The sequence below is a fragment of the Microtus pennsylvanicus genome, chromosome 9, assembly GCF_037038515.1.
Source record: "Microtus pennsylvanicus isolate mMicPen1 chromosome 9, mMicPen1.hap1, whole genome shotgun sequence".
Lineage (NCBI taxonomy): Eukaryota > Metazoa > Chordata > Mammalia > Rodentia > Cricetidae > Microtus > Microtus pennsylvanicus.
The window spans coordinates 69,224,671-69,249,326 of NC_134587.1; the positions used below are offsets into that span (position 1 = coordinate 69,224,671).

The 24,656-nt window shown below is 43.5% G+C and overlaps 1 protein-coding gene across 1 annotated transcript in view; it reads left to right on the plus strand.

The window, feature by feature from the left end:
- Kcnu1 (potassium calcium-activated channel subfamily U member 1) overlaps positions 1–19,882 on the plus strand; it is a 68,575-nt gene extending 48,693 nt beyond the window's left edge. The window contains 9 exon segments of the mRNA XM_075984642.1: positions 904–1,120; positions 1,446–1,545; positions 5,369–5,593; positions 10,770–10,956; positions 13,090–13,164; positions 14,729–14,868; positions 15,405–15,599; positions 16,821–16,954; positions 19,606–19,882. Of these exon segments, the coding sequence (XP_075840757.1) occupies positions 904–1,120; positions 1,446–1,545; positions 5,369–5,593; positions 10,770–10,956; positions 13,090–13,164; positions 14,729–14,868; positions 15,405–15,599; positions 16,821–16,954; positions 19,606–19,882 (1,550 nt within the window).
- The last annotated feature ends 4,774 nt before the right edge of the window (positions 19,883–24,656 follow it).

Genomic DNA, 24,656 nt, shown 5'->3' on the forward strand with positions numbered 1-24,656 from the left:
ATGCACACTTTTTTTTGCTGCTGTTGTTGTTTGTTTATTCAGTTGGTTGGTTTTGATTTTTGTTTTTTTGAGACAGGGTCTCACTATGTAGCTTTGACTTTCCTGGTACTCAGTATATAGACCAAGTAGGCCCTGAACTCACAGAGATCCACTTGCCTCTTCCCCCAAGTGCTGAAAATAAATGTGTGTGCCTTTACTTTGGAGATTCCCATTTTATAAAGAAGGCATTCCTGTCCTTTGGGGGGAAATGGATGAACCTCAAGGAGTGCTCTTGAAGGAAGTCAAGGGCAGAGCAATGAATACTCACATATACATCAAGTCTACAGAGGATCTCATAGAAAACCAGACGGTACTTGCCAGTCATTGGCTATGGCAGAATAAAGGAGTGTTAGTCAAGTGTATAACAATAACAAGAAAACAACACACGAGTACAATTCTCACTACATATTCCTTAGTGTTGTGTGCTTGGTGGTGTTGTGTATCAATTTCACAAAAACTAGAGTTATCAGAGGAAGGAGCCTCAACTAAGGAAATGCCTCCTTGAGATCCAGCTGTAAGGCATTTTCTCATTTAGTGATCAATGGCCGAGGTCTAAGCCCATGGTGGGTGGTTCTAACCCTGGGCTTCTGGTCCTGGGTTCTGTAAAAAGGTGGACTGAGCAAACCATGGGAAGCAAACCAGTAAGCAGCTCCCCACATGGCCTCTGTAGCAGCACCTGCCTCTGGGATCCTGCCCTGTTTGAGTTCCTGTCCTGACTTCCTTCAGTGATGAACACCAATGTTAAAGTATAAACCAAGTAAACCCTTTTCTCCCCAACTTGCCTTTGGTCTTCCCATGATCCTCCTGGCCATCAGAGTTGTGGCAGGGGGGGTATGGGAGTGGTGAGCTTTACTCCCCTGTCAGTTTCCAACTTCCCACGCCCACCGCCCCTGCTCCTGGTGCTGCAATCATGGCTTATCAAGCTCTCCTCTCCTCTCTGGGCACTGAATTCAGCCTTGATTGGCGGTCCAACGGTGCATAGGGTCCACAGCCCAGAGGTTCCGCAGGGGCCTCTCTTCTACCTCAACCTTGCTCATTTGCTGTATCCCACTGGTCCAGACATGGAGGAGAGGAGCGTTGGGTATTCTGAGCAAGAGGACCCTCAAACTAAGCCTTAAGTGCAGGCCTTATAATTTGTTAGCTATTGCCTTTCGTCCATAAAACACAAGGAAAAGGTCTCCAAGATCTCTTGCAGAGTTGGAAAGATTGACTTTTGTACTTTAAGAGTTCTATTTTTTGGTTGTTAACTTATATCTCATTGAAAATACATCTGTATTCCCCAGCTCCCTAAGTGTTAGTAGGAGCCACATGACTGAGCCTGGCCAATAAGCTATGGCTTTGGCCCTAGTGCTGCTATGCTAGTTCCCTGGACTTTCTCAGACTGCCTCTCCACCCTCTCTGCTCAGGAATGGGGTCTATGACAACGTGGAGGACACTACCGAGCTGCTGGACAGCAGTGGGATGTTTCACTGGTGCCAATCAACACCCTTGGACAAGGTCATTCTGGTAGGTGACCACACCGCAACACGCAGTTTAAAGGGCGAAGAATGACCTACTAGTCACAAGAAGCAGCAGCTTGTCAGTAAACCGTGAGTCTGGAAGGAAAGCTATATTAGCCACACACATTGCAGGCCATGAGCCGTGGGCATGTGACAAAGACCTGCTGCGGTGTAAAATGCAGGTGACTTCACCTATGAGGCCCTTCTCTGAAATAATTGTTTTCAACAATGCTTTCCCTGAAACGTAACAAATCTAAAGGTCCTAGATAAACATACGTACAAGGACTCTGCATTCTTTTTTTTTTTTTTTTTTTGGTTTTTCGAGACAGGGTTTCTCTGTGGTTTTGGAGCCTGTCCTGGAACTAGCTCTCGTAGACCAGGCTGGCCTCGAACTCACAGAGATCCGCCTGCCTCTGCCTCCCGAGTACTGGGATTAAAGGCGTGCGCCACCACCGCCCTGCGGACTCTGCATTCTTTTGTTTTAAAATAAAAAATGCCCCTAATTTATTGGTCAAAATTTGACTTCCCTATATTTATATTTAATTAAAAACTGCACCTGTTAAGCAAGCCTTGTAGACATGATAGTTCTGTCCCTCCTCCTGCTCTCGAGCAGGTAATTTCCCCATCTGTGACTATTTAATAGTTATAAACATTTTCTTGCTTTTTCAAAAGCATTTTAGTATACATGCCACTCCTCCTATTCCCTGCCTTTGTGGTTTAATGCTAGTATCCTGACAGAATATGTTCAAATATTTATAAAACACGACCACTCACTTGATCAGAATCATTCATTTCTCAGAGCTGTCATATCAGCTGGAAGATGTCTTAGCTGTCAAACAAGTATTTTGGCAATTCTACCCATGCTAGGTAAATGTCTGCTGAGTAGGAAGTCAAGCGTGTTTTCAGCTTTTTCAGTGGAAGCAGGTCTTAAAAGCTGGACCCAGATCGACACACTGAAGAGAGGCAGGGAGGGCAGTGGATGAGAAGGGTTTGTAAAGCATGCAAACATGTCTTTGGACTTCTCCTAAAATACTGGTTGTAGGATGTGTGTGGCTCAGACTGAGTGCTCAGTCCTTTATGGAGTTTAGAAAGTGCTCTGGTTTTTATAATGCTCGGGTTTTGAATTTTTGTCCACAGGAATGAAAAGTCCAGATTTCAAAAACTCAGAGCCTTTGAACTTGGTTCTGCTTGCAGAAGGGACAAGTTGGTTACTCATTTTGCGTTACTTTGAACAATGGCATCTGTCAAACCACCATTTCTCTTAAGTGTGAGACAGGTTTTGCCATAGTTGGTTGGAGGAAATGGTTTCCATAGCTGTGTTTATAGATGTGGTCGGCCATGGATATTTTTCTAATTTCTCAGGTCATCTCAGCAGAGCAACTGTTAGACTTTAGGCACATTGCATGACATTTACTTAGTGGCTTCATTATTCAAGTTAAAACTGATCAGATTAAACAGACAACCATTTAATTTAGTTAGTATTCATATCAGTCTCTAGGCAGCTCTGGAGAAAAGTAGTTTTATATCCCTGCAGAAGGCAATCCCTGCAGAAAGAGTCTTCCCCAGTACGTAGTGATTTCATCAAATAAGTGGATGTGTCAGGTGTTAATTCTTATTAGTATATATATCCATTTGAAATATTCTAATTTGTATGTACATAGGCTATAGAACTCACTCATGTGAAATTTAAATACATGTAACAGCTTTACCAACATTCAAGTGTTTTCCTTTAAACTTTTCAAAACTTTGGGTGGGGTGTAGTGGTGCACACCTCTAACTTTAGACTTTGGGTGGGGTGTAGTGGTGCACACCTCTAACCTTAGACTTTGGGTGGGGTGTAGTGGTGCACTCCTCTAACCTTAGACTTTGGGTGGGGTGTAGTGGTGCACTCCTCTAACCTTAGACTCTGGGTGGGGTGTAGTGGTGCACTCCTCTAACCTTAGACTTTGGGTGGGGTGTAGTGGTGCACACCTCTAACCTTAGACTCTGGGTGGGGTGTAGTGGTGCACTCCTCTAACCTTAGACTTTGGGTGGGGTGTAGTGGTGCACTCCTCTAACCTTAGACTTTGGTTGGGGTGTAGTGGTGCACTCCTCTAACCTTAGACTCTGGGTGGGGTGTAGTGGTGCACTCCTCTAACCTTAGACTTTGGGTGGGGTGTAGTGGTGCACACCTCTAACCTTAGACTCTGGGTGGGGTGTAGTGGTGCACTCCTCTAACCTTAGACTTTGGGTGGGGTGTAGTGGTGCACTCCTCTAACCTTAGACTTTGGGTGGGGTGTAGTGGTGCACACCTCTAACCTTAGACTCTGGGTGGGGTGTAGTGGTGCACACCTCTAACCTTAGACTTTGGGTGGGGTGTAGTGGTGCACACCTTTAGCCCCCAGCACATAGGAGACAAAGACAGGTGGGTCTTTGTGAATTGGGGGCCAGCTTGGTCTATATAATGAGTTCTAAGTCAGCCAAGGCTACACCATGATATCCTATTTCAAAACACACACAGAAATTCACGCACACATGCACACACACACCTATATGCACACACATACACACATGCACACACTTGAGGGCTGAAAAGATGGCTCAGTAGTTAAGGACACTGGCTGCTCCTCAAAGGACCCAAGTTCGGTTCCTAACCCCCACATAGTGTCTCACCACTGTCTGTAGCTGTAGTTCAGGGGATCCAGTCCCCTTTCCTGGCCTCTATGTGCATAACGTACACATGTAGTGCACAGTCATGCATGGAGGCAATACACCCCATGCACACAAAATAATAAAATTATTTTATAATTTTTAAAAATAAGCAAAAAACAAAACAAGAAATCACCCCTGAACAAAGAAACAAACAAAAACCCAGTTTAGGAGCTCAACAAAAATCACCCCTGAACAAAGAAACAAAAACCCAGTTTAGGAGCTCAACAAAAATCACCCCTGAACAAAGAAACAAAAACCCAGTTTAGGAGCTCAACAAAAATCAGCCCTGAACAAAGAAACAAAAACCCAGTTTAGGAGCTCAACAAAAATCGAAGTTGATTGACACCTGTTGGAGAGCACGCTTTCAGTGTTACTCAATTTCCACACAAAAGATTTACTATTTCAAACATTTCAACAGAAAAATTGAAAGTTAAACAGCTTGTTTATTTACACAGCGAAGATAGAGGCAAAATTCAAAATTGAGTCTTCTGGTGCCTCCTCTCCAAGTTCTCTGTTTGTATCAAAGGAGTTTTAAAATAAGATTGTGTACATGTGTTCTTGTGTCTACCACATATGTATGGGTTCTCCTGGGGGCCAGGAGAGGGCATCAGATCTCCCCCAGATATGGAGTTGGAGGCAGCTGTGAGCCACTCAAGGTGGGAGCTGGGAGCCGAGCCTTGATCCTCAGAGGAGCAGTACATGGTTTTAACTTCACAATGAATTTCCTCAACTTAATAAAGAATTTATCAAATCAGTTCACTTATTAGATGTAATCATATGAACCTGCCATATTCAACCGTACTTGACACATCAGAATAATGATACTGACCTGACTTTTAATTGATTCAGTTCATACTGAAAGAAAGCTTTAGAAAGCAAAGAGTGCACAGATGCATACCCCACGTGTGTGTATGTGTGAACTTCCTTCATATGTATTATATATGTGCATGTGTAAATATATACATTATATATATGCTGTAGCTGCACCTGTAAGATCCATTTTTGTGTAAGCAGTTGATTTTATTAGCCTATAAAAGTACTGCTCTGGAGACAAAGTCAGGAGGGGAAGGAGGTGGGGCTCATTGCAGAACTCTCACCTGTCTGTGAAACTGACCTGAGTCTGGCATGTGTCTCCTTAGAAACGGTCTGACAAGTCAAAACCTGTGTTTCGGAACCACATTGTAGCATGTGTGTTTGGAGATGCCCAATCAGCCCTCATCGGGCTTCGGAACTTTGTGATGCCCCTGAGAGCCAGCAACTACACCCGGCAAGAGCTGAAGGACATTGTGTTTATCGGGGCTCTAGAATACTTCCAGAGAGAATGGCGATTTCTCCGGAACTTTCCCCAGATATACATTTTTCCTGTAAGCAATACATGAGGATAATGATGTAGTACTAGTATTTATGATGATAGTAACGATATTTATAGTTTGCAATTACATGGTACCTACTGTGTGCCAGAAACCAGCCACAGTTTGCCTATATTACTTCATTTAATCCTCTAAATAATCATATGGGGTAGAACATAAAAATGCCAAACCTTAGGTATGGAAACAGTAGGTTTCCAAGTAAGTAGCGTTTCCAAGATCACAGAACAGGTGAGTAGAAAGAGGAGGATTTAAATCCAGACATTAAAGCTTGGTATGGGAGGCCATGGTGAACTGTGTGGAGCTAGCAGGCAGTGCCGTATATATCATAGTAATTGTGCAGCTTAAGTTTTAGACTGGGCCAACAAGCAAGCAACAAGTATGTATATACCATAATAATTGCACGGCTTAAGTTTTAAGAAGCACTTAGCATTTTAAGAAGCACTTCTGGTCAGAAAATAATTACAGACAAATCCAGATGACTCACAGTGTTGGATAAATGTACGTAGGCTTGGGAAAGAGAAGAAAAAGAATATAGAGCGTTGACAAAGACAAACAGTCATAGATTAAAGGAGTGAAGATAATAAAATAAATATTAAAAACAATAGAGTAAAAATAAGCCATGTAAAGATGGAAAATTCACAGAGAGTCTGGATTATGTATATTATTGTGTTTTCTTTGAATATTTTGACTGTGAATGAGCTAAGTATAGAGAGACATTTCATTGTATGAACTGCTAAGTTAAACCAACATAAAGGTATCTTGACTTCCAAACTTGAGTCTAATGATAAGTTGCTTTGGAAAAGAGGTCCTTCTTTTGTTTCCACAGAAGATGAGAACCTTTGGATTGCTTCCAGACCAATATAGTAGTTTCATGGAACAAGACCCCCTGAAAGGTTGCTGTAAACACCATACAAAGAAAATTACTTTGCCCAATAAGCAGCAGGAAGCAGTTTGGAGAGAAATAACTATGCCCATATTCCCAAATATTGTTCATAATTGTTTGTTTACATTTAAGGGGGGATATGATATAGATATGCTATAGAGATTTGCATTGGTATGGATCTTGGTTTATTGATACAATTTTAAGGTCAATTATGTTATATGTATTTCTGATCTTGATTAAGGTATTGTGTTTGAGTTGCTCATTTAAAATGTGTATAATTAAGAAATATAAGTTAATAGATACTCATCTATAATAGTCAAGCTTATAGTCATGTTAGATTTTCTAGATGTACAGAGATGTATTTCAGATGGAAAAGTATTCTTCAAATCTTTCAGAGACCTTCAGAATATGGCATTTAAATGTTTTAAAAATTTAGGACTTTTCATGACAATAAAACACATCTGCTCCTGGCAGTAACAATCTACTTCAAGAGGAAGATGGGCATCAAAGAGGCTCCTTATGGAGTTTGTTAGATGAACTGGACATGCAGGATCCACAGAGAAATGACTGCTGAACTTGCTTAAAGGTGAGATGATCCTTTGGGGTTCCTGCTTCATGAAAGAGTCTTCAAGACATTCTGCAGGATACAGAAGAAAGTGACTGGCAAACTGCCAACATAGGCATACCTGTCTTTTAAATTTCCTACTTCATAGTATCTGCTGGATATTATGGGCCTGTAGGCTGAAGATGGATGCCCCAACAGTACAGAAGAACTTTGGGTAACTGTCGAGGCAGCGAGATGTCTCTGTCAACTCTAGAGATTTGGAAGCTGCTTTCAATGCACTTCCTGTTTACTTAGGTAATATTATATCCTTCTGGAGTCTTTGATGAAGTTGAAGAATTTATTATTATAGTTTTCTTTATATATTCCTTATCCTATTATAGTTATGATAAAGATAAAGTAAACATAAATGTTGTAACTGTAATTCTTTCTTGATAATAACTGTTTGTTATATGTAATTTTACTATGTTAAAGTTAAAGCTTTCCTTTTTGTTTAAACAGAAAAGGGGAAATTGTGTAGGAGGTCCTTCTGTCTGTGTGTTGCTTTTCTTGGCTAATGAATAAAGAAACTGTCTTGGCCTGTTGATAGGGCAGAACTTAGGTAGGCGGGGAAGACAGAACTGAATGCTGGGAGAAGGAAAGAGTCAGAAAGATGCCATGGATCTGCTGCCAGAGATAGTCGTGCTCAAACTTTGCTGGTAGGCCATGACCTCATGGTGATATACAGAAATGGGTTAAATTAAGATGTAAGAGTTATCCAATAAGAAGTTAGAGCTTATGGGCCAAGCAGTGATTTAATTAATAGAGTTTCTGTGTGGTTATTTCAGTTCTGGGCAGCCAGGACAAACAAGCGGGCCCTCCTCCTACAAAGGCTCCTGAGTTTGTGTTCAGACTAGCATATTTTATAGACTGTGTATAATGAGAATTTCTCTGTGTTTTACAGTCTGCTTCTTCCTTACTTAAACCTAAGCTGGTTCTGGCTGGGCCTTTGGGTTCTGACTTACTCATCTTTTCTGGTCATATTGTAATGGAACGCACAGCCACACAGGGCCATCCCAGGGAGGAGATGGAGAGGAGGGGCTCTGTCTCCCCTATTGCAATGGACCTGTGGTTGGAATGGCACTTTCTCACTGTGACTGTGCTGAGAGGTGGGACCTAGAGGAAGTGACCAGGCATGAGGACTCTGCTCCCGTGAGTGTGTTAATGCTGCAGCTGTGAGAAGGGCTGGCCACTCTGGAGTGGGACCTGATGAAAGGGGAAGGTGGCCTCATGCTCTGTCCTGTGTGCACGCTTGCTGGGTCCCCACCCCCCAACCCCACTCAGATGCAGCAGGAAGGCCTTTATGAGATGTGGCCCTTCTCTCTTGGATTTCCTAGACTGTGGAATTATGGGAAATGAATTTCTTTTCTTCATAAATTTCCCAGTTACAGAGGCGGAAGAACGGGCTAAGACAGACTACAGTGTGATTGTGTGCCACTCTAGGTGACATTTTATTTACATTGAACTGTGATAGGCTTGTACCCCTAGCTGTGCCACCACATTCGTGGATGAAAATTCCATTATAAGCACTGTGGAAATGCACCAGAGCATTTGAATGTCTAATAAAATAACACTGGCAGTGTGTGAGAAACACTGATTTTCTAAAAAGCAAATTGGATTTGCTGTTTTTTTAAAAAGCCATCATGAAGTTCCTGTCCCTCATCCTCCCTGCTTTGCTCTACTCAACAAGAGAGAAGATACCTAGAACTCTCCAGCCTTAGCCAGTGTCACGAATGATCAATATTAGACCCTTTCATGGGGGTATTTCTGTGACAGACCTGGCCATGTTTTAGATAAGATTGTAGAAGGACCTTGGAACTTTGGGCTGAATGAACTTTTGTTTGAACTTTGAAAATAATGCTCAAAGCAGCTCAGATAATGGAGGCTTGTGGAATTTCAGAAGGAATTTAACAGTTCGTTAAAGAGTCTGTCGGTGCTGTTCGATGTTTGGAGCTTTGAGAATCTGTGGTTCTGGTCAGTTAGGACTGAAGAACTGGCTGTGAGTAAGAAGAGACTAGAACCACTTAGGTGAAACCTTTGCTTTATTAGGACAATTGATGCTGATTTGAGGGAGGTGAGATTAAGTGGTGATTGAGAAGAGACCAGCATCATCCAGGATCATTAATCTGGGAGGATTTCCTCAGACTCAGCACAGGAAGCCAAGGCTGTCTGTACCTTATGGTAGTACCTGAACTCTGTAAAGTGTAAGAGTCTCCCTTGTGACACTGGTTTGGAGGCATCAAGGAGTCATGGAGAGTAGCTGAGACTTGACTTTATGAGAGGCCAGTAGAGGCCAATGGTGAAGGTGAAGCCTCAGTTGAAACAGAAGACTCAGGACTGAATTAGTCAGAGAAAAAGTTGAGGCTTTGTTCCATGTAGCCGCGGTAGAGTCCCTGAAGAAAGTCTATGAGAGTCTTTTGGTGAAAATACAGCCCAGTTGCAGCAGGACTCAGAGTGGAAATTCCATTACCTGGGACAACCACCAAGGACAGCAGCAGCTATGGAGTGGAGTGGCCTGAGCTTATGAGATGAGTTATGTGTACTATTGCAAGCCCTTTGGAGCCTAGAAAATTGTGTTTGAATCCCAAAAGTCTGAGACTGAATTATATGCTATTGAATTTGTTTTACTTTGCTTTGATTCTATGTCCTGATTCTTCTTAGATAAATTATTTTTATTTTATAGGATCCTATGGTTAAGAGACTTTGGATATTTGTATATTTTGAAGAGGCTTTGAACATTGATAGAAACTATAGATGTTTTTAAAAGACTGAATTTTTAAATGCTGTGGAACTTCAAAAATTATTTATGTTCTGATATTAACATTAATATGATATTGTGGGGATAAACAAGAAAGAAAAAGTTATGGATTAAAATGATGTGTCTGTGTATCAAACTGACAAGAGATCATTTGTGCTGACTAGTTTGATGTCAACTTGACACAATCTAGAGTCATTTGGGAAGAGGGAACCTCAATTGAGAAAATGCTCCCACCTGTGGTACATTTTCTTGATTGATAATTTATGTGGGAGGGCCTAGGTCACTGTGGGTGGTGCAGGACTTCCAGAAGAAGCACTCCTCTGTGGCCTCTGTATCAGTTCCTGTCTCTAGGTTCCTACCTGTTTGAGTTACTACGTTGACTTCCTCCTGTGATGAACTGTAGGGTGTAAGTATAAGCTGAATTAAACCCTTTCCTCCCCAAGTTGCTTTTGATCATGGTGCTTCATCATGGCAGTAGAAATGTTGACCAAGACAAACTCCAAGCATCCTAAAGATGGGGCTACATTACTAGCTACATGAGAATACAGGAGGGATGGCCTACTAGCAAGGCTGAGAGATATAGAATTAACCTATAGCTCTGTGATGCCTCCTTTCTTTGACTTTTTCATCGCCATGGTCACCTTTTGCTTTCTTTTCTCTTACTTGAGTTGTCAAAATGGATTTTTGCTCCCCATCATTCTCCTTTGTCTCATCCAAACTTGTTCTCTGAGAGGGATCTGTCACATCAATCCACAATAAGACACTAACAATGTCCAGGACAATGTATCAGACAACTGATAATTGTTAGTCAAGCCAGTAGAGTCTTTAGCTCAAAACCTGCATCACCCACAAAGACCCGGCTCCATGAGCCATGATCTCAGACCTGTCCATCTGACGACCCCTTCACAACGTGGAACTCTCCCCCTAGGGATCTGCACTCTACACTGGAGATCTTCATGAGGTCAGCATAGAGCACTGTTCCATGTGTGCGATCTTAGCATCCCCGTACAAGCCACTGAGCAGCCAGATTCTGGTGGACACTGAGACTATCACGGCCACCCTCAACATCCAGGCCCTGCGGATCAGCTGCCCTACCCCGATACCTTCAGTGCCAGGTCAGAACAACTCCTGAGGGGAAGGGCCTAGGGAGGGTGGGATAAGGAGAGAGAATTAAATCCTCCCCAAATACTTGAGTTGTGAGGAGCAAGACGGATTGGGACAGATGTCACAGATTTTCTGACTGTGACAATATTATGGTAGGAATAACCAAGTTATTTCCTCTGGAGTTCAAAGTCATGTGAAAACCCATATCCATCTTCAAGGTTGAATTCATGTACACTGGTTTCCAATTTTAAGGAAAAAGGCACTGAAATGTAAGAGGCATTATTTTTGCTGTTAATCTAATATTGGAAAGTGTAGCAACTACTATGTTATGATAACAAGTTGTATTAATCAATTCTTTTTTACTCTTACGGGTGTTTTTCAGTTATTGTTTAAAACTTAACTTTCTTTTCTTTCTTTTTTTTTTTTTATTTTTCGAGACAGGGTTTCTCCGTAGCTTTTGGTTCCTGTCCTGGAACTAGCTCTTGTAGACCAGGCTGGCCTCGAACTCACAGAGATCCGCCTGCCTCTGCCTCCCGAGTGCTGGGATTAAAGGCGTGCGCCACCACCGCCCGGCCTTAACTTTCTTTATAGGATAGAAAGATTTAAAAAATTAATTCTATTTTTTCGAGACAGGGTCTCATGTGTCCTAGAATGTATGTAGATCAGGATGGCCTTGAACTCGCAGCAATCCATCTGCCACTGTCTCCCAAGTGCTGAGGTCAATAGTGTGCCCATCACACTGAGCCAAATATTTTTTCCATCTTTTATTAATTAAGCAAAAAGATGCTGATTTTCTCTGATGTATTAAGTTCTATATCGGGGCTGGAGGTTGGCCCATGATGCACTAATTGATGGTGAACAGTCAGTCTTCTTTGTATTTCCCTAGGTCAGTGGTGACTGTTTTGGTTGTCATAACTGGAGAGATGCTGCCATCTCTTGGTAAGGTCACACATGCTGTTTGGCAAACAGCTTTCAGTGCATGGGGCAGCCCCACACAAAGGCCAGCAGCGCCGAGATTGAGGAAGTTTACCCCTCATATCTGGTCGGGAGATCTTCCTGACATTCTGATGAACTCACATAGGAAGCCAAGCCAGCCCATTCCCTAGAGATTCATCCAGGGAGGCTGAGGGGTGGGGACACAAGTGTGGACTTTCCAGAGGGTCCGTAAGAGCACCAGGCCTCCTGGACATGTCTTTGGGAAGCCTGGAGGGTTTCCAGTCTTGCTCTGAACCACACTGCAAGGGGAACAGGTTGGCAAACCTAGACAGTGCGGGATTCTGAATGTCACTCCCTCCACATCAAACTCTTGTGTACAGAATCCCAAGGTATCCCAGGTGGAGGCAGGGTTCTCAGAGTGGGGTACCACTCGATTCTGAGGAGCAGGAAAAAGATACAAGCAATATCCTCTAGAGGATCTTGAGGTGGCAGATCATATTAGGGGCCAGAAGTCCACTGCAGGGTCTTCAGAAGCACCCATGAAGCAGCGGCACCAATCATTAGAAGTTGGTTTCCTCCAAGTTCTATAAGTATATTAATGTGGCTGGAATGCTACTTAAACACTAACACCTTACTACTTGGACACGTTTGTCACATGCATACACACACACACACACACACACACACACACACACGTGCATACACATACACCATGTACCATCCCTTTCAAAGGAGTAGCAACTGAATACAGTCAACCCTCTTTACTGTGGGTTCTGCATTTCATCCCCAACCACAGACAGAAGATATTCTAGGGAAAATGCATCTATATAAAACATCTAAAAACATACAGACTTTACATCATTGCTCTGTAAACATTATTATAGCCATTTCATGGTATTAGGTATTATCAGGCATCTGAGGTAAGGTAAGGTGTTTGTGAGAATGTACATCAGTGATACACAAATAACTGGCATTTTCTGAGAAAGGGCTTGAGCTTCCAAGGATTGGTTCTTAAGGGACTCCACTTCCTGAAGATACCAGGGGACGATTATGGTAGACTTTTTTCCGAAATACAGAAATGAATTTGAGCTATGGACTAGAAAGTAAGATTGCTGAGCTAAAGCATCGGGTCACACAGTGTTACTGTGCGTCCAGCCAAGTTTTACGAGCTGTTTATTGTTCTTGTCATCATCTCTTATTGTCTGTAGGAGCCAATTCTGCATCCAGCTTCAGTGAATACCAGGAAAGAAGATACCAGCAGATCCCCATTCTCACTGAACTGAGTAAGTTTCTTGTAAGTGGAATATTCAAGGGAGAGATTTTTAAGGTGCATAGGCGATGTCTCACGGTCGTTCTAGAATTCACAGTCAGAGGACTAAGAAACCAGAATAGGCCCCAGAAACCTTTCAGTGCTATTTGGGTATCCATTGGTGACATCATCCATCGAAGCCTGTGTGAAGAAACTGAACCAGCACCTGTCAGTCACTGGTAACAACCTTGATGTCTAGATGGCTGCCAGTTCAATGTATAGCTTAATTGTTTTCTCCCTTTTAACTATCTCTGACTCTCAAAATTTTAAGTCTATAATTAGAAGAAATGGTAAATTAAAGTGGTGGGAGGAGATGAGGTATGTTCTGTCACTTGGCAGGGACCACGGGGTTTGTTCATCCAAAGACCTGGAAACAGACAATGACTGTCACATTAACTAGTCACCTGCCAGACCCTCAGTCTTTGCTCTTCTTTGCTGGAAAGGGTCAGGCTAAAATGGGAGCCTTGGGTCTGGCTTTGGTAGAGCATATACAACCTAAGAGAGAGTGGGTTGGAATTTTGAGGTCTCTGGTTTAAATGACCCAGCAGAATTAAGACAAAGTCTTAAGCCTGTGTGTATGTATAGGCCAGAGAACACCATCAGACAGATGATCTGTGTATAGACTAGAGGATACCATCAGATTGGTGTTTTTTACCTTTCACCACATGGGTCCCAGGAATCAAAATTGGGTCATTAAGTTGACAACAAGTGCTTCTACCCACTGGGCCATCTCTTTGGATCACACTTTGGTTTTTTGAGACAGGGTCTCTCATTGGCCTGTAGCTCACCAAATGAGCCAATGCAACTAGCCAGAGAGCTCCAGGGGCCCATCTGTCTCTATACCTTCAGTACTGGGACATAAGCATGAATGTCCATGCTTAGCTTCTCATTGTTTTATTTATTATTTTTATTTATGTTTATGGGTGTTCTTTGCCTGCATGTCTGCATATCACATGCATGCCTGGTACTCACAGAGGCCAAAAGAAGGTATGGGATCCCCTGGAACTGGAATTCCAGACAACTGTGAGCCACCATGTGGGTGCTGGAAAACGAACCCAGGTCCTCTGGAAGAGCAGCCAGTGCTCTGACCTGCTGAGTTATCTTTTCATCCTGTTGTTTTATTTGTTTGTTTGTTTGTTTACATAAATCCCTGCGTGTGTGGCATGCACTTTATTGATTGAACAACCATGGGAGGGACATGAAGAAAAGCCCAAGGGTAGAGCTTGCTGTGCCCGAGAGGACTGAGCTTGGGAATACAGGCATCAAGCTCTCATTTTTCTGTGTATGCTGGCCTTGCCTTTTCATCTTTTTTAAAATATATATATATATATATATATATTTATTAATTTATTATGTATACAATATTCTGTCTGTGTGTATGCCTGCAGGCCAGAAGAGGGCACCAGACCTCGTTACAGATGGTTGTGAGCCACCATGTGGTTGCTGGGAATTGAACTCAGGACCTTTGGAAGAGCAGGCAATGCTCTTAACCGCTGAGCCATCTCTCCAGCCCCCTGCCTTTTCATCTTGTCTTACAGAGAATCCCTCCAACATCCACTTGATTGAGCAAATGGGTGGAATGAACGGGACACTCAAAGGAGCTAAGCTGCATCTCAGCACTTCCTTCGCCAGGGGTACTGTCTTTTCAGACAACTTCTTGGATTCTCTTCTGGCCACGGTAGGTACAGATGAGTCAAAGTCCCCAGGAAAAGGAAAAGGCCCCCTGTGGGAGGCCACTGCTCACCTTTCTGACCTCTTTTAAATTTTCCAAAAAGGCAACTTCACAGGCATTATTTCACCTTCTCAGTTTTTCACAGTTTCAAGGTTATGATCTTACAGTGCTGGTGCAGAGATTCCAGATGCCTGGGGTAGGGGTTGGGTACATTGATGATCCTTTGACTATTGTGGCTTGACACACTACTCTGGTCACTTATGGAGGGAGAGGACTCTGGGATATCAGCCCCATGTCTCACATTTCAGTGTCTGCTCCCTAGGAACTAGACTTGCCTTGTTTTCTCCTTGCTTTGACTAAACCAGCTTTCTACCCAAACTGCCAACATGCACTCCATTTTGATAGCAACAATGAAAAGACGCGTTCTGCGCCACGAGGCCCATTTCAAATGGTGACACCTACTAAATCTCCATGTCCCAACACCTCAGCCATTCATGTGCTGGCCCTTCTGATTTCACACATAGCTTGCCTATGTTTTCCAGGCCTTCTATAACCATCATGTCCTGGAATTACTTCAGATGCTAGTGACAGGAGGCAACAGCGCTCAGATGGAGCAGTGTTTGGTTCAGGACAAGTACTACGGGATACATGAAGACAGTGCCACAATCATGTCTAGAAGGTCACGGTGTAAGCTGGGGCTTCTTTCTTTAGAAAACACCATTCTATCAGACATAGAGGTGAGTATACTGCTGTTACCATAGTGTATTTCCTACTTCATTAACTCGCTGAGTTTCAATGGTCTAGGCTGCTTGAGTTCATGTATGACTTAGCACAGGAATAATAACTAGTAGATCCAGTGTTACAGCTAACGTGTCTGCACACTGTTGTGTTTATTCTTTGCAACAATCTCAAGAGGTAGAGAAGAAAGTGGTTTTCTCCATCCTCCAGCTCAATGTGCAAGCAACATCAGAGAGGCCCAACATTATGTCTGAAGGTGTCCCCTGTGGATCCTGTATTGGAAACTCAGTCCCTAATGCAATGGTGTTGAAGGAGGAGCCATTAAAAGATTGACGGGGTATGATGGACTAGATGTCACTAGCAGGGGTTGGGTATCAGTAGAAGGATGGGCTTGGCCTCCTCCCTTCTCTCTTACATGTGGCCTCTCTTGCACCTCACCTTATCGTGAGACGATGCAGCAGTAAGGCTGTTGTCATTTGCAGTCCCCTTGACCTCAGCTTTCCCTGAAGCCCAGGGTCTACTCTGTGTCTCTTCCAGTCTTTTGTGTTTAGTCATACAGGGATGACATGAGTTAAGTAACTAAATCCATTTAGCAGAGCAAGAAACTGAGGCTTAGCTGAGGTCACTGCAATTTCAACCATATCACAGCAGGGCTCCAGCTAAGGAGTATGGTCCAGGTTCTTACTATTGTCTCAAAACCTGCAATGGCTAAAGAATTCTGGTCAGGCTAGCTGCAGTCAAGCAGAACTCTGGGTCTGGGTCTAAGGATGTTGCCGGTTCGTGGAATATGCCGACACTTTCTTGACCAGAGAGCAGACAAAAGGCAGACTATCACAAGATAACACCATGGGCAGCTTCCAGAGGGGCATCTCTTCATTCGGGAACCAGAGTAAGCGTGCAGCCTGATCACAAGTGAGCTACTTCTCAGGGTTTGCTTTATGTTTCGTTTTGATTGGCACTATCCAGCTACCTGTTCAGTGTTATGGTGAAGACACAAGTGAACAAGGAGACATCTTTTGTAAAGCCGGTGGATATGAGCATGGCCCCTTCAAAGGAGTATGCTCTTAAGATCACAGCGCTGAGTGTGATCTGTCACAGCAGGTGGATGACGGTTAGGGCCTCTAGGCGCCTGCAGCAAAGAGCGGGCAGACAAAACTCAAGTTTTTACAACTCTTTGATTAAAGTGCTTAGCAACCCCTGTTGTTCTGTTCTCTTCCCAGCCAAGGAAAACCTTTGGACAACTGTTCTGTGGCTCCTTAGATAATTATGGGATCCTATGTGTCGGCTTATACCGTGTGATAGATGAAAAGAAACAGAACCTGGAACACAAAAGGGGAGTATGCTGATTTGAAAAGTACTAGATACCTTTTAAGTATGAGAACCAAGGCCACTTTGTCTCATGAAGGCCAAGTCCAGAGCTCCAAACCAGGAGCAGGATGTAGGGGCTAGATAATGGCGTAAGAATATGGAAGACTGGGTCTAAACAACAGGAAACTGTGGTCAGAATCCCATGAACATTGACCTTGTAAGGAGACTACAGATTCTGTCCCTACTGAAAAGTAAAACATAGACTTTAAATAAGAATTCTCTCATGGCCCACCTCCATCCATGAAGCTGCTGCTACGTCAGAGAGATGCCCTGATTTCCTGCTGGATTCTCTGGGGAATGTTTAATGAATGCTTCCTTCTAGTCACGGGGGTTTGTGGGCTTTTTATTTTTTTTTTAGTTTTTCACTACAGGGTTTCTCTGTGTTGTTTTGGTGCTAGCTCTTGTAGATCAGGCTGACCTTGAACTCACAGAGATCTGCCTGCCTCTGCGCCCAGAGTGCTGGGATTAAAGGCGTGTGCCACCAGCCGCCCAGCTGGTTGTGTACTGTGTCCACACTCCAATTTTATTAAAAAAAGGTCATTCTGCTAGCTGTGGGAAAGAGAGAAAATCTATCTGGATCAATGGGGAAAGGGGAAAGAAAGGAGGGAAATCTCCAACAGCACAACCATGCAGTTCCAAGCCTGCACTGTTACCATGGGCACGAAAACAGTAATCAGGGAGAAGTGAAAACATGGAAGCATAGAAATAGGTTGGTCAAACCCATTCCAGGCAGAGGACAAATAAAATTACTCAAAATAGTGGGCTCGAGTGAGAAGGAGAAAGAGAGGAAGGGGCAGAAGAAGTGAGAGAAGGAAGAACAGTATATTAACAAGAGAAGGGATAAATGAATGATCTAAGGTAGGAGTAGTTGTGTGTGTGTGTGTGTGTGTGTTCTCTTAGCATGAAAATTTCTTAGTGCATCCATAGCCAGTGCAGACAGAGGAGATGGGAGGGTGATACAGAGTTGGGAAGAGGTAAAATTCAGATTGACGGCTGGGTGGTGTTAAATCAGGGTTGTCATGGATACAGGGAACGATGGAGGACTGGAAATCCTGATAGAGAGATGTAGTCAGAGGAAGGGAGAGAGGAGAGAAAGGATGGTGGGTGGAGACTGATTTCCCAAATTTAAGATTTCTGACGTGGGACATAGGAAGTGGTAGCATCCAGGATGTGCCTGGAAAGCAGTTTGGAGATGGGGAATCTTTGGGTAGCAGGCATCAGAGAATGGGCCAGGGTGACACAGCTGTAGACCACACAGACACTGTAGGCACAGACAGTGCTGAGGGAGCTAGAGTTAGGAGGAAACGCTGCCCATGTGCCGAAGACCTAGATAAGCATGGAGGTCTGATAGCTTACTAGGGAGGGCTAAGTGGCTTTTAAACACCTCTAGGACAGCGGGAGGAGCGATGCTCTGAGTTCAGCTTCAGAAAGCAGAAATGGTTCCTCTGTAAGATCTGTCCCCTGCCCCAGTCTCCCCCAGCTCTGGAAAATCTGTAGAATATGGTTTTTGGAAGATTGTACAGCTTATATTTGAGAGATCCTCAAGGAAGGAAACGGTATTTTTCCTTTAAAAGGAATATGGGATTGTGCTAAATGTTAGTTAGAACAAATCGGGGCCAGAGGACTCATGGGAAACGATGATGGGTAGATTATCCACTGAAGGGAGGTCAAGCCTGAATATTTAAGAAGGGGAGACCTTTGGGGACAGTGGTGAAGAGGGCAGATGAAAGGCACACAAGGTCAGCTTGCCTACATTTTGGTCATGAATCCTGAGGTATTAAAGCACACTTGTTGAGCTTTGCTCTGAACTTGACATCTGGTGAAGTGTCTTGCTTCCCTAAAAGTCTTCGCATGGAGGCCCAGGCTGTGAGTGTTCTTTCAGATTTATTCTGAATAGAAATTTAGGTTTTAAATGCATGTATTCTTTAGTCAGGCTGCATTCTGTATAAAATTTGATGAGGCCGGGCAGTGGTGGCGCACGCCTTTAATCCCAGCACTTGGGAGGCAGAGGCAGGCGGATCTCTGTGAGTTCGAGACCAGCCCAGTCTACAAGAGCTAGTTCCAGGACAGGCTCCAAAACCACAGAGAAACCACTCGAAAAACAAACAAACAAAAAAATTTGATGACATACACATTAAGATAGACGAAAAAATTCTGTATGTTGTAGCAAGCAAACTGTGTGGTCTCTCTGGCCAAAGGAACTTTTCCCCAGTCAAGCACTGCCCTGCTTTTGCTTGTGTGTTTGCTGTTCTAGGGGCGGAACCCAGGGCCTTGCACCTGTGAGGGAGCTCTTGCACATTGTCCTGTCTTTCCCATCTCATGTCCCAGTTTTGCTTCAGTGCTCAGAATTGTGCTAGCTGAATGTGTTAGTCTGTGTGTAGAGAAAGCAAATAAACCTGAAGTCAGATAAGCCAATAGAGGTGAGCTCTCCCAGATACGGTCTTGTCTCTCTCATTAAAATGACGAGCGCAGCTGTTCCCAGAGAGTTGTAGAGAGATGGACACAGACCTCTAGGAACCCTCCTGCTACTGCCTGCCAAGGACAAAAGGGGGGAACTGTCACCTTTGCTTGGGGCATTGCTTGTAGCATCACTGTTCAAATGGCGATCTCAGAATTTGTCTTTGGCTCTCCTTACAGGTTTGTAATTACCAGGCCAGCTAATGACTGCGGCCTGCTGCCCTCAGATCTCGTGTTTTGTGCCATCCCGTTTAGCACTGCCTGTTACAAAACAAAAAATGTTTCTTCAAATCAGATTCTTGAGAACATTACAAATGTAATGTCACTGGCCCCAGAGAAGCATCTGAGCATAGAGCATGTTTCCAAAGTCGGCCCAGAGGCAGAGAAATCATCTCAGCATTCCTACACCAAAGTCTATCCTTTGGACCTATTCACTTCCAGTTTTTTGGATCAATGAAAAGAACAGATGTGTGCTATTTTTGTTCCCATTGTTAGTAGTTCCCAAGTCGGCAAGCCCACGCCGCGGTGGAACAGACCCTCTTATCCCACCGGATAAGACGGTAGATAAATAAAGATGCACGTGGTAAACGGTATCAAAGCAAAGTCCATTGCGCTCCTTCCCTCCAGCAATAAATGGGTTCACTGGAGCTGAATTAAGAAGTCCTCCACATGGATAGATGCTGATAGGAACCGGAACCAATTTGCCTATGAATAAGATCTGGGACAAGGCAGATGTTCATTAAAATGAGTATTATGAATATTTTGGGATCACGCTGAAGCAGAGAATCAGCAGAATTTGTGCTGATCTGGGTAGAAAGGATGGGTTCCTTTCAGAAAGACCACTCCTGGTTCCTGGGCATTGTAACCTTTTCAAACTGGGAGACTATACAAAGTCCCTTCCATTTCGTGTTGGCCACCTACTCCTGGGCGTATGGCCTGCCCTGAAGTGTGCTTATACCCAGTGAGACTCCACTGGGGTCTCATTGATTTTTCCCTTGGCCAGTGGGTATCAGTTACAGATAGCTTCTTTGTTAGGGTTGGGAGCCCATGTCCATGTCCCTCTCTTAGTCCTGGGACCCCATCTAACATAAATCTGTGCAGGCCTTGTATGCGCTGCCACAGTCTCTGTGAGCCCATGACAAGCAGTCCTGTTGTGTCTGGAAGACACTTGTTTTGTTTTGGCATTTTCTGACTTACTGGATTTTTTTGGAGGGGAGGGGTTGGTTGTTTTCATTTTCATTTTTGTGTTTCGTTTTATTGAAAGAGAGAAATAAAGAAAATAAATATGGGTGGGTAAGGAGGTGGGAAGTACCTAGGAGGAGTTGATGATCAAAATATATTGTATGAAAAAATTAAATAATAAAGTCCTCTCCAGAGCCCAGGTGTACTCTCACCTCCAGCCCCCTTGATGGAAGCTGTTTTCCTGTTCTAATGACATAGCTTTTATGCTTTTTTCCTCTCTGTGACTGGTGCCTCTAAGTTCTGCCTTCTCACACCAATAATTGGTCAAGAAAATGCCTCATAGACTTACCTGCAGGCCAATATAATGGAAGCATATTCTCAATTGAGGTTGTCTCTTCCGGATCATTCTAGCTCTTATCAAACTGACAAAACACAACCACTAACTAGGACACGATGTTCCTGGGTGAAGCTCAGTAGCTTCAAGTAGGCAATGTTTCAACCCCTAAATCAGATCAAGATCACACAGCTTTAAAATGTTCCCCGACTTACAGGACCCTTCATTCCATCGCTGCCACCCCACTCTATGCCCAGACTTTCCATATCCTTGTCTAAGGTCTAGCCTAGTGACTACCGCCACCCCCAACGTTTGTTTCTCTACAGCCTGCAGGATCTAACCCAGGTCCCACAGACAGGGCCCTGGCACAGTCTGGTCACCAGCACTTTCTATCAGGGGACCTCTAGCCTTCCACAGAGTCCCACATCTGGTCCTCCAGCCTAGCTCCATCACCTCCACTTGCAAGGTACCCAACATCTAGGCTTCCACCAGGATAAACCTGCATCCACCCACAGGACTCTTTGTGTCATCCCCACCCCAGCCCATACCCACTAGAAATCCTGCATCCTCCTCCTGGGGTTAGCACTGGAGCACCCCTGATTTCTTCATCCAACTATCTTCTAAAATCTACCAGATTCAGCCGAGTCCCACAGCTAGCTCTTCAACCTGGTCTGGCCTTCCCTGCCTTCCCTTTAGGGGAGCTCTAGGGTAAGTGTCTTAATTAGAATTTCTTTTTTTTAAAAAAAAATTATGGCTTTGGTGTTTTGCCTGCATATAAGTCTGTGTGAGGATGTCAGATCCTCTGGAACTAGAGTTGCAGACAGTTGTGAGCTGCCATGTGGGTGCTGGGAATTGAATTCAGGTCCTCTGGAAGAGCAGGCAGTACTTAAAGTCACTGAGCCATCTCTCCAGCACCGTAATCAGGGTTTCTATTGCTGTCAAGAGATACCATGGCCTGACAAAACCAGATTTAAACAATACCTATCCACAAACCTAGCCTTACAGAAAGCACTAGAAGGAAAACCCCAATTCAAGGAAGTTAGCTGTACCCACAAAAACACAGACAACAGATAATCTTGTATCAGCAAACACCAAAGAAGGTAAACACAAACACTACCACTGAAAAATAACAGGAATTAACAATCAGTGGCAACTAATATCTCTTAGCGGACTCAATTAACCTATGGAAAAGACACAAATTAACAAAATGGACATGAAAACAGGATCGATCCTTCTTCTGCCTACAACAAACACACCTCAACCTCAAAGACAAACATTACCTCAGAGTACAGGGTTGGGAAAAGGTTCCTAAGAAACAAGCAGGTGTAGCTATCCTAATATCTAATAAAATAGACTTCAAAGTAAAGTCAATCAAAAGAGATGGAGAAGAACACTTTATACTCATCACAGAAAAAAATCTTTCAAGATGAAGTCTTAATCCTGAACATCTATGCCCCAAATACAAGAGCACCCACATATGTAAAAGAAACATTACTGAAGCTTAAATCGTACATCAAACCTCACACACTAATAGTGGGAGATCAGTCAGACAAAAAAGGGACAGAGAAATAAGAGAACTAACAGATGTCATGACTCAAAGGCACTTAACAGATACCTACAGAACATTTCACCCAGACAAAAGAATATACCTTTTTCTCGGCACCTAATGGAACCTTTTCTAAAATTGATCACATACTCAGTAACAAAGCAAACCTCAACACCTACAAAAAAAAATTGGAGTGAGTTCGAGACCAGCCTGGTCTACAAGAGCTAGTTCCAGGACAGGCTCCAAAGCCACAGAGAAACCCTGTCTCGAAAAACCAAAAAAAAAAAAAAAATTGGAATAACCCAATGAATCCTGTTGGATCTTAAAGTTAGAATTCAACAACAACACTAATTGCAGGAAGACTACAAACTTGGAAATAGAACAATGCTCATTTGAATAACCCCTGGGTCAAGGAAGAAATAAAGAAATTAAAGACTTCCTAGAATTCAATGAAAATGAATCCATAACATACCCAAATCTATGGGATACTATGAAACAGTGCTAAGAGGAACATTCATAACACTAAGGGCCTACATAAAGAAAGTGGAGAAAGTTTACACTCGCAACTTAGCAGCACACCTGAAGGCTCTAGAACAAAAAGTAGATTCACCCAGGAGGAGTAGATGATAGGAAATAATCAAATTGAAAGCAGAAATCAATAAAATAGAAACAAAGAAAACAATACAAAGAATCAATGAAACCAAGAGCTGGTTCTTTGAGAAATCAACAAGATAGACAAACCCTTATCTAAACTAATCAAAAAGCAGAGAGACAACATCTGAATGAACAAAGTCTGAAAAGAAAAGGGGGACATCACAAACACTGAGGAAATCTAGAGAATCATTAGTTCATACTTCAAAAACCTGTACTCAAAAAATTGGAAAATCTAAAAGGAATGGACAATTTTCTGGATAGGTACCACATACCCTCTTGTAGCCTCTGCAGAGACAGCACCTGTGCACAGCACTCATGTGCACAACCCCATACACACACAATTAAAAAGTAAAGTCCTTAAAAAACCCAAACCACATTGTTTAGCATTAGTAACTGTTTATTCAGCACTTGCTAAGCACAAGGCAGTACATCTGGCACCACACAGATGTAGAAGAATATGTAATTCTTGCCACTGATATCACAGTAACCAGAAAGTAACCATCACATGAGGCAGAAGCTACTAATGCCACGAGATGAATGTCAATATTTGAGAACCCCAAAGGTGTCAGCTCTGGATGGGAACGAGGTGAGAGGTGGTGCTTCCACAATGGGGCATTTGAAATGACAGATCAAATCCAGGTGGGGAGAACTGAAGATGGCAGTCAGGAGGGAGGGAGGGCCAAGTAAGGCTGAGAAGGAGGTGGGGAGACATGGGAGGAGTGGGATCAAATGAAGACCACTGTACCTGCCAGAGATGATGCCCCCGGCACCACTGATTGGACAAGATGGTGGTCTGATCCAACTCCTTCGTTCTCAAGTTGAATCTGGTGGCAGTGGATAGGGAGTCCCATAAGGAGGCAAGCGTCTAGACTGGAACAGCAGCCGCAATAGGGAGAATGAAGCAGGCAGACATGGAAGATGGAGAAAGAACTGAGACTTAGCAATGATTAATGTGTATTTCTTAATTGGGAACATACGTAAATGGGGGGGGACTTAAAAGCCACACACACGTGTCCCCAGGCCACCACGGAAGAGTGACCTGAAGCACAACCCCGTCACGATTCTCCTTTACTATGCAATACCCATGAAAAATCCCCACGAGGGAATGACATGCACAGCACACAAGGGCTGTCCTTCCACATATATCACCTCTGCTCCGGAAACTGTGGATGGACATTTGATAAGATTCACTCCGATGGAGTCATAGGTTTTCCTATTATTCCTTTTCCAGGGTTTCCTATAAGATTACAGTGAGGATTTCAGAGAAGCTGCCAAGGGACCCCAGCTCATCACATCTAAACACTGGGGAGACCTGATGGAGCATGCCCATCCCTTTCCTTCCATGAATGAGGAACCAAAGCTCTGACAGGCCAGACGGCTGCCCTGCACCTTACACGGGCAGCTCAGAGGATCACAGTGAGAGCAGATGCTCTTCCTTCATCGGATACATCTCTGGTGCCTAGAGATGCCTAGTACCATCCAGAGACATGCCAGTGCAGACAGGCAGACAGATAT